General features: G+C 43.7%; 1 protein-coding gene across 1 annotated transcript in view; it reads right to left on the bottom strand.

Annotated features, from left to right (window-relative positions):
* Window positions 1-13,583, bottom strand: part of pcdh17 (protocadherin 17) — a 69,432-nt gene extending 55,849 nt beyond the window's left edge. The window contains exons 1-2 of the mRNA XM_004543356.4: window positions 12,819-13,583; window positions 9,285-12,080 (exon numbers count right to left, since the gene is read on the bottom strand). Coding sequence (XP_004543413.1) covers window positions 9,285-11,780 — 2,496 coding nt within the window. The 5' untranslated portion in view covers window positions 11,781-12,080; window positions 12,819-13,583. The remainder of the gene's footprint in view (window positions 1-9,284; window positions 12,081-12,818) is intronic.
* Between the last annotated feature and the right edge of the window lie 2,719 nt (window positions 13,584-16,302).

Here is a 16,302-nt window from a genome sequence, read left to right as displayed (position 1 = left end):
CCTCCATAGTCATCAGATCCCAATCCAATAGAGCGCCTTTGGGATGTGGTGGAACAGGAGATTGATATCATGGATGTGCAGCTGACAAATCTGCAGCACGTCAATATGAACAGAAATCTCTCTGAGGTGTGCTTCTAGCACTTTTTTGAATCTGTGCCATAACGAATTTAAGGCAGGCCTGAAGGCAAAATTGTCCCCAACCCGGTACTACCAAAGTGTGCCTAAAAAGTTTGCTGGTGAGTGTATGATTACTGATAATAACTATTAAAGGGGTGATAACATTGAAAGGGATGCACAGAGCCAGTCCAGCCAAGCACAGTTGTTAAGCTAAGTTAAGCAAACAGTCTGTTTGCTATAGCAAGAAATAGTTAGCAAATAGCAACAGCCAGAGACAAAGGCTATGTAAGTTACCATCTCCATGTGTTTATGTTTAAAGTGACTACATTGAAACTGTAAACTGCCCCAGGATAGCCCCACCCTCACCTGCATGTTTCATACGACAATGACAAAAGCAGTTTCTTTTAGGCATATCACCTACACCTAGTTAAAATACTTGTATATGGCACACAGTCAAAATGAGGCTCAAGCTAATATTTTGGTAATATTGTCAGGAACTGCTGCAATTATTATGCAAAGTTCATTCTAAATGGGGAAGAAAATAATTCTTCTTTAATATCTAATTAAATAATGGGGATTTACACAAGTAACTAGAAATATCTGCAGAGTAGGGCAAACACTCAAGAATACATAAAAGACATTCATAAAATAAACTCACCAAGTCTGTATCCTTCAGCTTTTGGAGTCATTTGTAATAAGCTAGTATTTGACTTCAGCTTATGTTCACATTTTCCAACTAATTATTAAACCCTCTCATCGTGTACTTATCCAACATGTATTCTATTTTTATTTAGGAAAAAAAAGAAAGAAAGAAAAAGCTTTTTTTGTAATTTAGTGCTAAAACAAGCCATCACAAATTGTGGTCTTGTTTGTGGGTTAACAAGACAGAAGCTGAGCGCTTGTGAACAAAATCATTAAAGAGCAAATTATTCCGTTTGAATTGATGGAGGAAGAGCCATTCTGTGGATGAAAGGATTTTAGATATTTCCCCAAAGCACCAAACCAAGGCCAGACGCAGATACATAAATACACACACACAGAAAAAAAGGCACAGAATGCGTGCATATGTCTAATATCAATACATGCACAAGTGCACATACACACACCTGGGTTCTCCCCGTCTGCTGCAGATGGACTATGTTTCACTTCAAGGTGACCTATCTACTGTACATGTATCGGGTCAGCGGGGGTGAGGCAGCTTAGCCAAGGAAGGAATGGAAGACAGAAAGGATACTGTCCGTGCACCTGGGTAAAGGCTGACAGGAAAGGCTTTAGGATAATGCTCCGTTGTCAAAGTTCCGGACGCTGGTTTCTCTCGCTCTCTTTTAAGTGTGTCTATGGTGCATTAAGAATCTGTCAGAGCAGCTTTAGTATTAATCAACGAGCCCACAGAAGAAACAATCGCACATAATCTCGCGCTCTAAACCCCGGTGACCTTCTCTTCAAATGCATAGATGAACTCCCCTTCAAACCACAGTCATTTAAAGACACACACAGAGGCAAGCGCACACACACACGCACACACACTCTCACAGGCCCTGGCACCAGCGCTGGTAATTTGTTTCCTCCCCACTCTCACCCTCCCTTGCAGACTACCTGATTGGTTTCTCCCACGGCTGCACCCATGTCTCTCCACCTGGGAGTACATCGACTCAGCATGTCAACGTGACCTCAGAAGAGGACGCATTTTTAGACAGTGTGTATGTGCATGTGTGTGTGTGTGTGTGTGTGTGTGTGTGTGAAGAGAGACATTTTACCCCATCAATCCAGGGAGTAGAGACGAGGGGAGAGGGAGAAGAGAGGAAACAGGAGAAAAGGAGACAAAGTTCCATTCATCATCTCAGCAGCGTTGAGAGTGTATAAAAAGCAAGACGCATTCAGAGTCATCACTGAGCCAACGCTTCCATCGTGGTACTTCATTTATTAGGACAGTGCGCAGATCAATACGCCAGACATATACACCCTGTACTGTTGACAAGATAATCTCATCATTATGAATTTGGCTTGGGTCGTCAGTAACATGAGCAATCGCGACGCTTATCAGAGATGACAAGAGCAGAAAGAAAGGGAACCCTAAAATGGGGAGAGAAAGAAAGCACGGGAAAGCCAGGGAAGAGCGAGCGAGCGCGAGTTCTTCTTTTACTAAACAATGCTCAGAGCGATAGATAATGAAAAACAGTATTTCAGTACCAAACAGAGCAAAAATCAATAAGAAATGGAGCAAACCAGCAATTGATCTGTATGCTAAAGGCCCCAAAAAGATTTCTTTCTAAGACATAAACCCAGAGAGGGGGGCCAATTGAGTACATCTGTGTAGTACAATAGAAAAAGATGAGACCGGCCAAATATCCCATTTTCAATACACCATTAGCACTCTGCATCGCCGTCGCTACCCCGAAGAGCAGGCAGAGGCGACGTCTGACAACAAATCTTGTGTGCCCACCACTTAAAGGGCCTTTTGTTTAGACAATAACATCTGAGAGCGCCGACTCATTCGCCTCTGTTGCCACAAACACATAACAGCCACTGCAAAACACAGCGGCTGTCAATTCCCTTCAGACGCGCGCAGGGCTTTAGACATGGGAGTCAGATTTCAAACTGCGCTACAGATAAGCTGGAACAGAAGAGACAGTGGGATCTCTGGATCGCTCTTATTAGAGCGTCAGACGTTCGCAGAGACATTCACAGCACGTGCACGCAAAAAACAGAGACTGGCAGAGTGAGGAAACAAAAAAACAAAAAAAAGATGCTCCTCATATTGCAGCAAATTGTAATTTCCTGATTGGGAAGAGTGTAAGGAGAGAGTGTACTCTCCCAATCGGTAGTGATTGCGTAAAGGGAAAGAAGTTGTTCGGAAACAGACTGTTTTTGACACGCAGTTAGGTGAATTTAGAGGACATAAAACGGTACTCATTGTGTATCCCTCCAATCAATTAATCTCATTACTAATGTAGCTGTGGAAGTGCTGAACTGTAAAAGGCAAGGACATGGGGAGAGAGTGAGAGAGAAGGAGAGAGGCGAGCGGGATAAATCACTCCTCTAATACTAATGAGATAGAAGGTGAGAACAGATTCGCATAACTCATTCTTTCGGCTGCGTGTTGTTTCTGCAGCACATGCCTAGGGGGCACGGTGAAGGAAGATGTGGCAGAAATAAAAGCTCTCTCCGGTTGGACCGGCGCCAAGACACAGCGGAGCGAGCGAGTTCTACTTTGTTTGACTTTGAAAGTGTTTGATTTACAGCAAGGAGACCCAGCTGCTGGCAGCTCAAAGAATGCATTGCCACGCCGTGTGCAGCACGCAGCCGTCGGTGTGCTTGTGTATGTTAGCGCGCATTACTGTGTGGTCACTTTTATCTATACCCATCTATTGCTGCGGCTGCGACTCCCCGCTGCCTAAAACGTTAAGTCTAAAGACCCCAGGAGGGATCTAAGAGTCTTCAGGGGGCAGGCGGCCACTACAGGGAAGCCCATTCCAATCTGAGGGAACCAGCAAGACCGGTGCTTCAGAGCACAGCTGGTGGTAGCTCTGAGGGTATGTGTGTGCACGCACACAAACCCCCCACAAACACAGGTAGACACATGGTAGCTGAATGCTAGATTCCTCCACTGTGAAGGTTATGCTTTATGTTGTGTTCTCGTTTGTTTGGGAGCTCTGTTAATGCCTGGTTGGCTCCTTGTGCCTGACTTGTTTGAGCACAATGCCAGCAGCAACAACGTAACTAGGGACATGCACAAATGTTTATTTATCGCAATCATCCGTCTTCCTTTTTTTTCTCCTCCTCCTTTTATGAAATATGACACGTTGGAGGGTATTCTCTATAAAAAAGAACACCTTACAGTAGAATGGTTGTAAAGTGACAGCATCGACGGTGTAGGCGTGCACCTGCCAGTGTCAGCGTGGTCAGGAAAATAAGACACAACGGCAGCCAACATCAGCTCGTGGTCTCAGCAGCCTTGTAATTACAGAACAGCAGAGTAATTAATAAGTCGCAAAGGACTCGCCAGCCCGCATATGAAAAGTAAACCAAGCTAATCAACGGCACTTGCTGCTCAATGGAATGACATGATAAGATGAAGCTCTGGTGTCAGGGAATTAGGCAGAAGAGTGCTGCTCATCCACTCCACCTCTATTAGACACAAACACACAATAACTAAGGAGTGGATGTCTACTGACAGGCCACAGTCTTATTATCATGCCCATGTCATCTCCAATAGGCTGCTTCCTACTGAACCAAGCAAATTGGTTTAATGTGTCCGGCCAATTTGGCTATCACAGAGCTCAACTTGTGTTTTCATATCCTGTTTCTTTCTCTACCCTCGCAAAAAAAAAAAAGAGAATACAATTCTTCCATTGCCTTGCACTGTCACCCTGGTGGGTCTGTTAAAAATAATGAAATTACGCAGCGCACAGGCACGGCAGCTCGCTAAAAGGACATCTAAATAACACCAAAACGTGGCACTCTATACATACAGCACGTTGTTTTTGTCTCTTCTATATCCGTTTCAGTTTGATCCACAGTTTGATTTGACTTGAGTTTAAGTTACAGAGAAGGAGTGCGAGTGTGTAGCGGTGAGCATATAGTCAGGGGCCAACATTTCAATTATTCTGCAGGGTTACTTGGATTTTTGAAAACTTGCAATAAATAAAACATTGACTTCTACAGCTGCAGTGAAATCTCAAGCAAATTCACCGGATACTCGTAGCATCTGTATTTGCAATGAACTGTTAATTGCACGAATGGAAGTTTTATGCCTGTGAGCCTGTGTGATGTTTTCTGTGTCTAAAGAAAACATTAACAGTGAGCGAGGAAGACAAAGACAACAGATGTGTGCGTTACTACCACACCGGACTTTTCTAAAGTCTTTCAGGTAACTTTTCTAAAAATCTAAAAGCGTCACAGCCCCACAAGCAGAGGGGAAAACGAAACGCACCCTAAGGACAGGAACGAAGCGAACGAACGCTCAAATTCTGCTTCTGTCAGAGAGTCTGCGTCTTCTGTTTCCATCTTGGCCGGCGTTCTTGCCCACCGTCTTCCGCCCATTTCCACAAATACGTAGCCAGAGACCATCGATGCTTATCGTGACATCTTCCGCTTTCCTCTGATTTGTTAAATGATTTATTAATGAAAGAGGATGCAAACATAGCTGCTGTTCTGTGCATTACAAGAGCTGCTACAGCAACGCTGTTGAAGTGCGCACCTTTGCGAGCACCACAGATGAAAATGCCAATAATGGCAACTAATAAACAACAGCGTTTCTGTGTTTTGGCTTAAGAGAGATGTCCTAATTTACAGCACTTCCCTCAGGCAACGCTCTACTGGTATCTATCATATGAGCTTTGGGGAGATAAAGAAAAAAATAAAAGCGCTTATTAATAATTCAGATTTTTAGTGTGTAGCGTTATGTACAGTAGCAGCAGGTTTATTTGAGGAAATATATAGATATACCCTGAGGTAAGCTGATATTTTTTAAGGACTGGCAAGCTCAAATAAAATTAATCTTGCCCAGTGACTCAGAGCCTCAACTGGGGGACAAATGCACACAAATTCCAAAAAGGTTTTTTTTGTTGTTGTTTTTTTAACTGTCTCCCATTCCTGAAATGACTGCCTGCGCATCCAGTTGCTATGCTGTCGATCAAGGTTTCAGTGCGTACAGGTTTACCAAACTTGTTCCAACAGAAAGCTCTGGAGGAAAGTAGTTATCTAAAGATGAAGGGAGAGAAATGAAATAAAGAGTGCTTTTCTATTCACTGCCTCAGTGGCCACTGAGGTGTGGGAGCAATTTCAATACAATGCACAGCGGAGGCTTTGATAAGACTTTTCAGCGGAATCCTCAAAAACAGTCTTCACACGTGCATCTGTGTGTTTGGGTGCACGAGCGCGCGCGTTTCTTGGAGGAAGGGCGTTTCAACGTTCGGACAAATACAAGATTGTCACGCTCATAAAAGAGTAGGGGCTCTGTCACGGAGCCTGCCAGCTAAAGGCTTAAATCACACGCCTGGAATACACAATGACGTTAAACCTACACACATCCACACACACTCACACAATCTCCCTAAATTATGCAGAGTAAGACCATTCCTCGAAGCATCAATTTTCAACATCTGCTCCGGCTACATTGCTGGCAGGTATGTGCTCAGTCTAAACAGTGATTTTTTATTTTGTTTGTTTCTTCTTCTTAGTAAGTACGCTTTTCAAATGATCACAGTCACCACACTTGACGTTTGTTTTTATTCCAGGAATATTTAATTCACCGAATAGGATTTTGGATCTTTTTATTGTGTGTGAACTCAATCCCAAAATTCCATAAATTCAGATATTGTCACTCAAAGAAGTGCGGCTGCTCGCCTGGCAAATCCACAAGAAAAAGAAAATGCTATATTTCATGTGTATGAATGTCTGGCATTTCTCATTAGAGCAGCAGGGAGTCTTCTTTGCAAATGACAAGTGACAGTGTCAAGTCAGCAGAGACTGGAGCCCCGTTCCTCCCCGTCACCCCACACAAGGCAGAATGCCGCCACCTAAAGGCAGCTCTTATAGCCTTCCTCACACCCCCTTTTCATTTCTTTTTTTTTGCCTTTGTATTACTTGCACCTTATTAACGCGAACGGTCTCCCACTAAGACGAGAATCTGCTTAATTAGAGTTTTGTGGTGAATCTAATTAGAAACAAAACGAATCAATATGATAAAATATGGGCCGTTTGAACGCCATGACACAAGGTGTCTCTAACTGTTTGGTTACAGTGATGATGTCAGCTGTTCACAAAAGTAAAAGAAATGGAAAAAAAGAGGAAGGTGCATACTAGGTGCACATGGCTGCCTAAAGCATGCTCGTGACAGATTGGACTTAAGTGTGAAGTGATGAAAAGTAATTCCTTCTTCCCGAACACTGAGACAATTTGCTGCAGACTGGTCTTAACCTTGATTCTACGCTAAGTAATTCCCTTCAACGCCTTAAGCAAAATTAGGCATCATTACTTATCATCCATCTTCTTATTCCAGGAATTCTCTCTACAAATGAATCTGGCACTGTGGTGACAATGATAAGGGCAGCAGAGCTCTGCTGATGTGTTCGTATTATTCCCTTCTCCCAGCTAGAAACCAACCCTAGCCTTTCTGCCAGCTCACTGCTATAAAACATCATTAGAGGCCGGAGTATGGAGAAAGACTGGAAGTTGAAGACAACTACAGCGGCTCTACTTGGAACAAGTTTGGTAAACCTGTATGTACAGATGAAGACAGCGGCACTGAGGTGCCCTTGTGAAAGTGATTGACCATGCGATATGCTCACCAAGTTTATCCATCTCCTTATTTATTTTTTTCCCATATAGCCTCTCCTTTGTGACAACTGTAGTGACAGATGGGCTGAGAGGCCTTGGGATCGATAGAAGGGGAATTCTGTCTTTGTTTCCTGACATTTTTCCCATAGCCACGCTAGCCGACTCAGGTTACTTACTGTCCACGCGCAGGGAGAAGCGAGGATGGAGTAGGGAGGAGGGAGGAATGAGATACGCTTCTGTAAAGCCTCTGAAGAAACTTAATGCCTCAGGCCATCTCCCTCTACACAGGTTTCTGTTGAATAATACAACAGAGCACCCTGAACGCCTGATGCGTCGAAGGGGACCGTCTGTAAACAAGACACCAAGGAATGTGTTGTTGCCTTTCCTGCTAGTTTCCCCTTTGACAGTCTGAATAAAGAGCGAAAAGGAAGCTCTCAAACTGTATGTGTGTGTGTGTGTGTCTGTGTGTGAGACAGCCTTGTGTTGTCCAATTCATCATCACTACATTAACAGAGAAACAGCCTGCAGAAAGGCCCAGCAATTATTCTCTCTCTCTGATTAGGAAGCCTTAACGATCTTTTTGCTGACCCTTGCCCTGTGCAGCTGGTTCATAATAGAAGCAGGGATGAGGCTGAGAGTGAGAACAACAGACAGTGGTCTTCCTCCCTGGTGGGAATATGTCACATCTGATCACCGTCACGATCAAGTCCTCATCCACTGAAAGCAGTGGGGAAGCAAAAAATGTAAAAAAGAAAAAAAGAAAAAAGCTAAAAATTAATAAAGTGCAACTGGCAAAAATGTCATGCCCTAACAGTGTCAAGCAGTATAAGACTATGATATAAAATTCAGTGCCAAATCATAGCATATGTTCTCTCAAGGTATATGTTCTCTCATAGCATTGTCAGATGAAAAACCAACAAGCACTTGGAGAGAGTGGGGAAGAAGATGGAGGTTCTTTTAGCAGGAAGAAACTTACAGAACCAGAATCAGGGTGGGCGGCCGCTTTGGCCAGAATAACGGGTAAATATCGTAATAAGGGTAAACTGTGCCACGACTGCCCATTATCCCCAGCATTACATACCAATGTCTTAAGCAGGCTCTAATCCTTGTCTGACACGACAGACTTTTAATGGGCTTAAGGCCAAAGACACAGAGAAGTTATCACATTAGAGGCTTATACACCCAGTACTCCGCTCAAAGACTTATGAAGTAGCTGTGAAAATAGGTACAATCTCCTAATCTCTAGGAATTAAAACCCACTAGAATAAACCTCATATAGCTATAGAATTTCATGTCTCACCAAAAGAAAAGGGAGAAAAGAAAAAAAGAAAAAGCATCAGTCATTACTTGGAGGAGCTTCACTATCACTAAGACATCTGTTGCTGTCACTCTGTATATGTTTAAATTTAGAAAATATTCAGGTAAAAATCATTTAAACAAAACTGATCTAGATGTAATTTTTTGGATTAAAGCAAGAACATTTCTTTGGAATTATGACAATGGTCCAAAATAGGATATATACCTGCTTATAACACACGCTAAGCTCTTGACTCCACAGCAATGAGATGACAGCGACCGAAAACTGATTTCAAAAGCCTGCCGTGACATATTCCAAGCACAACCGATTTGTGTTGATGTCACTGGCTCTGTTCTATGAGAGCACCAGAATGACTGTTTAATCCTTCTAATGCTCACCCCCCCACCCCCCCCCTCCTTTCTTGTCTTTGTCTCAGTGCTTCTGGGCCTCTCTGCCTGTCCTTGTCCTTTTTTTTTTTCTTTCATTTTATAAAACAAGGGGTGGGGGGCCGATACAGGAAGTGGGACCTTTGTGAGTCCTGTGACGTAAAAATGGTGGCACAACAGTGAAGGAGTGCAATTTCTCTTACCTGTATGATGGACATGCGGTTAGTAGGTGTGTCTGTGGTGCTGGTGACTGGGCCTGTGAAGCTGGTGTGGCATCCCACGTGGCCTTGGGGCACGCTGAGGTTATTGGCAGTGGGTTTGAGGTACATGACCTCTGACCTTGGTGAGCTGAGTGGCAGACGTGTCTGGTAGTCAAAGTACATGGGAGAGGTGGCCAAGGAAGGGCTGCTTACCACATTCATCACATTCATGGCATCCCGCTCCTCCACCTCGCTCTGCACCAGCATGATGTCGTTCTTGTTAATCTTCTTCTTCTTCCCTTTCCCCAGCTGCGGGTGCGAGTACTCTGCAATGCGACAATTGTAAGTGCGAATCTCCTTGTTTTCCCGCTTGCACTTGATAGCTATGGTCACCATGGCAGCCAAAAGCATGATAGATATGATGCTAAGAGTTACAATAAGAGGCAAAGACATGTCCCAGTTCTGATTGTCCTTCATGTGCGGCAGTCCATCAGGAGGTCGTCCATTGGAGGCCTTGATGATGAGCCTGGCGGCAGCGGTCAGAGTCGGCTTGCCGTGGTCCGATACTCGAATGATCAGCTCAACAATGGGGCTCACGTCGTCCCAGAATGGGTGAGCCGTTCGTACCTCGCCGGTCACTGGATCAATCTCAAAGAGATGTTCCTCATTGCCATCTGATATCTCATAGGTAAGCCGCCCACTTTCACCGTAGTCATTGTCTACCGCCCTCACTGTGGTGACAATGTAGCCAACGCCAACATTACGTGGCACGTGGATTTCAGCGGTATCATTCTGAAGAAGCGGCAAAACTATGACAGGGATGTTGTCATTGACATCCAGAACACTGATGCGCACTGTAGCATTGCTCTCCAAGTGCGGAGATCCTGCATCCTTAGCCAGAACCTTGAAGTCAAAATATTTTATTTGCTCATAGTTAAAAGATCGAACAGCATAGATGGCTCCATTAGCAGCATTTACATTAACATAGGTGTTGACATCACCCCCACTAACATTGGAGTTAATTATGCTGTAGTACACGGTGCCATTTTGCCCAAGGTCTGGGTCATGTGCCAGAACTGACCCCAGGTATTCCCCAGGTATATTGTTCTCAGGAATCTGAAGAAGGTAGACTGACTTGGTAAAGCGAGGGGTATTGTCATTCTCATCCAGGATCTTTACTGTGAAGGATTTTGTGGAGTTCAGAGGAGGTATGCCGTTGTCTTTGGCCACAATGGTGACATTGTACTCGTCCTGCATCTCCCTATCCAAGGGCCTGTCTGTCACCACTGTGTAAAAGTTGTCATAGTTCTCTTCGAGTTTAAAAGGTACATTACCTAGGACTCTGCATTGAAGCTGCCCATTCCTGCCTGAGTCCTTGTCTGTGACACGGACAAGAGCAATGACAGTGCCTGGAGGAGCTGCCTCACTGATGGCCCCCTGTCTCACAGACACAAAGCCTATAGATGGCCAGTTATCATTCCTGTCAAGCACTTTAACGGTCACTTTACAATGGCCTGGGATTGGATTGGGACCTAGATCCTTTGCCTGGACGTCAATCTCAATAACTGGGCTTTCTTCATAGTCAATTTCACCCTGAATCTTTATGACTCCTGTTCTTGAATCTATGGAGAAAAGCTCTCGGATTCTCTCTGGAGCATAGCCACTAAAGGAATAGACTACTTGTCCATTGTTCCCCTCATCAGGATCGGTGGCATTTAGATCAATCAAGACTTTTCCAGGAGGTGAATTTTCAGGAATTTCCACAACATACGAGGGCTGATCAAACACAGGGCTGTTATCATTGGAATCAATAACTTTAACATTTATCTGCATGGTGCCTGACCTAGGATATTCGCCCCCATCAGTGGCTGACAATATAAGGGTGTGATGGCTTCTTTCTTCCCGGTCCAGTGGTCGTTGAATAACTAATTCTGGGAATTTAGTCCCGTCACCACGGGATTTTACCTCCAAAGAAAAGAGATTGTAGTCATCGCGTGTTATTTGATAGGTTTTCAGGCCGTTTTCCCCTGCATCTGGGTCATGTGCGCTGGTCAGGGGAAAGCGTGTCCCTGGGACTGCATTTTCAGAAATGTCAATATCAATCTGATCCGAAGGAAACATAGGTGAGTTGTCATTGATGTCCTGAATATCTATCTTGATCATGCATATCTCCTTGTCGTTGGCAAACACTTCCATTGAGAGCTGGCACTTGGGGTTTCTCTTACACAATGTTTCCCTGTCGATGCGCTGTTTCGTATACAGCAATCCGCTTTGTGGGTCCACGTCGATGAGATGCGGGGCTGAGTTCTCCAGCACTCTGAAGTTGGCTTTCTTACCCTGTCCTCCCTGCCCAGTCTGTTCAATTCCAAGTCTGGCATCTTTGGCAATGTTCCCAATCACTGTACCCGGACCCTGCTCCTCTGGGACAGAGTAATTCAAGTTTTTCAATGTCAGGGCTTGAGCCCACAAGAGCAGGAAAAAGAAAATAGAAAGATACATCTCCACTCAGTTAAAAGCTGCTATGATCTGTGTTGAGATTAGCCCCTCCTTTTAACTGTTGATATTTTGCTCAAATGTGGTATTTCTGTTATCCAGGACAAAATAAAGAGTTCTGTTCATCATGCAAGGCCTTGACATTTGTCTTTGTGGATTGTTTTTGCTCTGTCGCTCTCTTCCTCTGCGAGCAATCGGTGGCGCTGAGCACCTAATTTATATTCAGCTGAGCATCCAGACTCATCTGAGCAATAATCGGGATCCAGTCTCCAAACAGAATAGTCACTGCAAAGTGTTCAAAACCACCTAAGAAGGAAAACAGAAACAAGATATAGATGTTATAATATACATGAATCAATTAGCCACTCAAATGAAAAGACACTGAGCCGCACTGGCCATTCTGCCAGTAAGAAATCAGATCCACCTCTGAGCCAAAAATGAAACAAAGCTCATGTGTAATTCATCTCCACATTTACGGAGGAAGCTTGTCAATTAGTTAACCTTGGGAAGACACTCCACGCAGCATAAAATATATGGGCAAATAATGATTCTCCTTGTAGCTTATTTACTCCATAAATACCACATCCTCAGTGCATGTTTTTTCAATCTATCTCTAATGTACAATGGACTACCTGACCCGAGCGCGATAATGGCCCATTCACACATTAGGAGAACTCAAACTGGAATAGGACAACTTCAATAATGTGGTATCACTGCAGGCGTACAACTGAACACGGCCTATTGTGGCGGCTATTTGAATAAGTGTGTATAAAATGAGCCTCTTACACGCATTAACAAATCCGCATAATCCGGATATTTAAAATGAGCCTTATAAAAATTCAGAAATGAGCTGCCAACATGTCAGCTCTCTGCCTCTCTTTCTCCCTCTTTCTGTGAGAGAGATTCATCGCTCCTTGGAAGAAGACGAAGAAGCTGTTGCATCCGCATGCATGGGGATGGTTGCGAGATAAGGTTTGGAAACGAGCAACAGACAGCGGAAAAATAAGAGAAGAGATGTCAAATGATTACAAATATATAACTTACCAAAAGAAACTGCGCAAATAGTCCAAGGATAGAACTGTACAAAAAAAGAAAAAAAGATAATAACAACAAAAGGAGAAAGACAAAAATTAAAAACAGTCAGTTCCAGCAGGGTTTAGGGAGAGTTTCGTCTCCTTAGCCCACTTCGGTAGGTGCCACCCGTATCCTCCTTCTCCTCTTTGTGAAGAGGGAGAGAGGGGGGAAAGCCACAAGCCTCCAATGCACACGCAGGCTACAGTGCAGCGCAGTGGAAATAAAAAAAAAAGTGCTCCAGAAAAGTATGACTGTAATGTCAATGAGCTGAAGTCCTCTCCGCTGTCTGATTAGGATGCAGCGGCTCGCCTTCTGCCTGCAGTGAGTCACCGTTCTTCAGGAAGGAAAACTGAGAAATACTCTACGAAGAAGAAAGGAGGGGAAAAATCCAGATGTGTGGTAAGGTAGATCCAAAGTGAATATTTGAAAGGCAGTCAGTGTTTTTTCCGCCGTTCGAGACAGCACAGAGTTACTGATTCCCGTAGTGGCATTTTTGTCCTTGCCCGTCGTCCCCGTCAAAGTCCACGCACACACACATGCACACACACACACATATATTTATATATATACACACAGATACACAGAGAGACAGCTGCTGAGGTGGTCAACAACAACGCCGCATTCCGGCACAAGTCTCCCCTATATCTGTCAGGAAATGTGTGATTTCCTTCAGCACGCACGCACAGTCGTTATTTACTATTTCGCACACGCAGCACAGCCCTAAGCCCACGGAGCGCTTCCTCTCACTGACTGAACTCCGGACACCGCATGGTGCATTAAACATTGTCGCTACTCCTCTGGCAGCCAATGAATTTGAAGAGGTGGGAAGAGAAGGAGGGGATTCAAAAGCCGCTGTGGGTACCGACTACAAATGATTGGTGGCTTGCAGTTCACCGGTGGCGGATGAGTTTTTTTTCAAACCGCACTTCATTGTTGTTTACAATAAAGGAAACGGTGCGTCGGGGAGGGGGGGCAGGCTCGCCGACATATGCACTGGGGCCAGGATGAAGTGGTTGGAAGTGTCCGTTAGAGCATCAAAAAATAACAAGACGACAGATTTGAATCCAGTGGAAGTAAATTTCTCTGGTACAGAGAGCAGAGACCTCCCTGATCCCGACGTAAAAGCGCCAGTTTAGTTCTTTGGTGCACAACTGTCTTAGTTTTCTTAAGAGGGATTGTGAGTGTTTGGGAAGTGCACGTTTTAGGAGCTACTTATTACACTTCGCAATTACCGGTCTCCTTTCGCGGTTTTTATTTAAAGTTCTAGCTAGAGGCTTTATTTGCCGTGCCACCTGAGAAGCAGCAGAGATTGCGTTAATCATTTCCTATGTAATTAAAGCTGCTAAATGTCTAGGCAACTGTATGATGGGAATTTATGATAGATTTTGAATTAAGGACTGCAGCAGGCAGCCTATTCGATAGTGACAGTGAACTGTCATGGCTGTTTCAAACGAGAACAATTAGCAGTAAATGTCCCCTAAGCAGTGGAACAAGGGCTAAGCTGTTCAGTCATAAGTAAGAGTATGTTGACTATCTGTGCTTTTAAATGTGTGCTAGACAAAATAAGGAATTTAAATAAAGCATTTCAGACTTTAGGAAAATGTGATGTGCATTATTATTATTTTTTAAAGTCTTTCTCCCTAGCAGCATCGCAGACAACTAACTCAGGCAATATTCAGATTCAACAATATTAATAATACAATTAGCTTTTAACTGCAAGCTAACTCAGAGACACTTCCACCTTAGCTGGGTCAGGACATGCATTCAGAAAAACTGATTAGAAAAAAGTAATAAAAAGTTTTCCAATCAACCCACTGTGTCACACTGTTGCTCGTCATCATCCGTCCCACGGTTAGTAACTGGTGTGTATCTGCAAAAACGGCAGATTACAGGTCAAGAATTTTCAGTGGTACTTTTGGCTCAACTATCGCTTCATCATCACTTCAGCGCCAGCAGAGCTTCTGCTTCGCCAGGGCTTTACTAAACCTTTCATTTGGTGTTGCTATTTCAACACGTCAGCTTTGCTCAATATAATCATGTATATACATGGGTCTCAACCTCTTTGACTTTCCCGCTGACCTTTCTCCCTGACAGGGGGAATGACAAAAGTGTCAGATACGTTCAGTCAGATGGCGACCAAAGCTCATTATTAAACAGCAGGTTTGATGTACTAATGTCCATATGTTGATAACTGATGAAGGTAAATGTCACATCATTGTCTCTATCTGTGCGCTGTGTGTGTTTGTGTGGATCTGTGGTGCATATTTCCACTCCCTCACTGTGGCCTTCTTTAAACTTTCTCATGTGGGTGTTCAAAGAATTAAGAGTTGACGTGGTGGACTTGTACCAAGCCAGTTTTTTTCTTCTTCTTCTTTAAAGTCGATTGATTAGCAGCATTCTCTGAAATAATTTCTACATAATTCAGCCTGCTCTTGAACTGAAGTCGAATTAGTTGTTTTCCTCAAGACCGCATTGTCTTCACCGTTGGGTTTTTCATAATTTTCCTAAATAAAATGATTGCTTTATTTTGCTTTTCAGCTATGAAATGCTACGTAGTGAGCTCGAACAATGTCTGGAAAATCACCTGCCTTGATGAAATGTCGCCAGTGCTGCCAGAGATAAACCCAGCCATTAGCAGCTTTCTTCATTAGCCCAATTAAATGGCCCTCAGGAAATGCACTGACAGAAACCGTATTTGGAATGGGCTGCTGGTGAACAGCTGCATTAAAACCCTATTTTGTAAATTAAATTTCAATCTAATGGCAATAGCCTTTCTTCAGGTGATAATAAGAGGAAGAAGGCCTCTTCCTGCCACACTGTTTAACACATTTTTTTTAATTCCCTTTTCCTCCTTTTCCTATAGTCTGATTTCCCCCCCCCCCCCCCCCCCCAACAATGAAAAGTTTAACACTCCTGCCACTACAAAGAAATTTAAACCATACGAAGCCAGAGTTTGTTCTTTTTCTCTGCTACCTCTGTCAGAAGAAGAATGGAGAAAAAAAATCAGAGCTGACTTTTACACATGGAGAGTTTTTTCCAGCAGCAAACTGTCACCTCTGTCACCACTACTTTTTACTCGGCTGTTGTTTGTCTCCCACATAAATTCTTGCCATGTTGCCATCTGTATCTATGTCTCTCTTCTTCTTTTTCTTCTTTACACTGTTCATCTGGTTTGCCACATATAAGGAGAGGGGGTGTTTACATGACTTTGCTGGGGTTCAGCAGGAGAGAAAAGCTGGTTTCCTGTGTATCTATCAGCCCACTGTATGGCCATATTGGGTGAACGATGTATCAGTAAGGCTTTGTTTTTACTCACATGACGGTATGAAAGCTTAGAGCTTCACACTGATGATGTTTTTTAAGGAAATGTGTCTCCTTTGTTTTTCAAAGAGATAAGCCTTCGGCACTGTACATTAGCTACAGCACCCACCCAGTCTTGCTGCTCTATAAATAT

The sequence above is a fragment of the Maylandia zebra genome, linkage group LG1 (assembly GCF_041146795.1).
Source record: "Maylandia zebra isolate NMK-2024a linkage group LG1, Mzebra_GT3a, whole genome shotgun sequence".
Taxonomy (NCBI): domain Eukaryota; kingdom Metazoa; phylum Chordata; class Actinopteri; order Cichliformes; family Cichlidae; genus Maylandia; species Maylandia zebra.
Note: the sequence above shows the minus strand (reverse complement) of the source record. Positions and strands in the feature narration are given on the sequence as shown.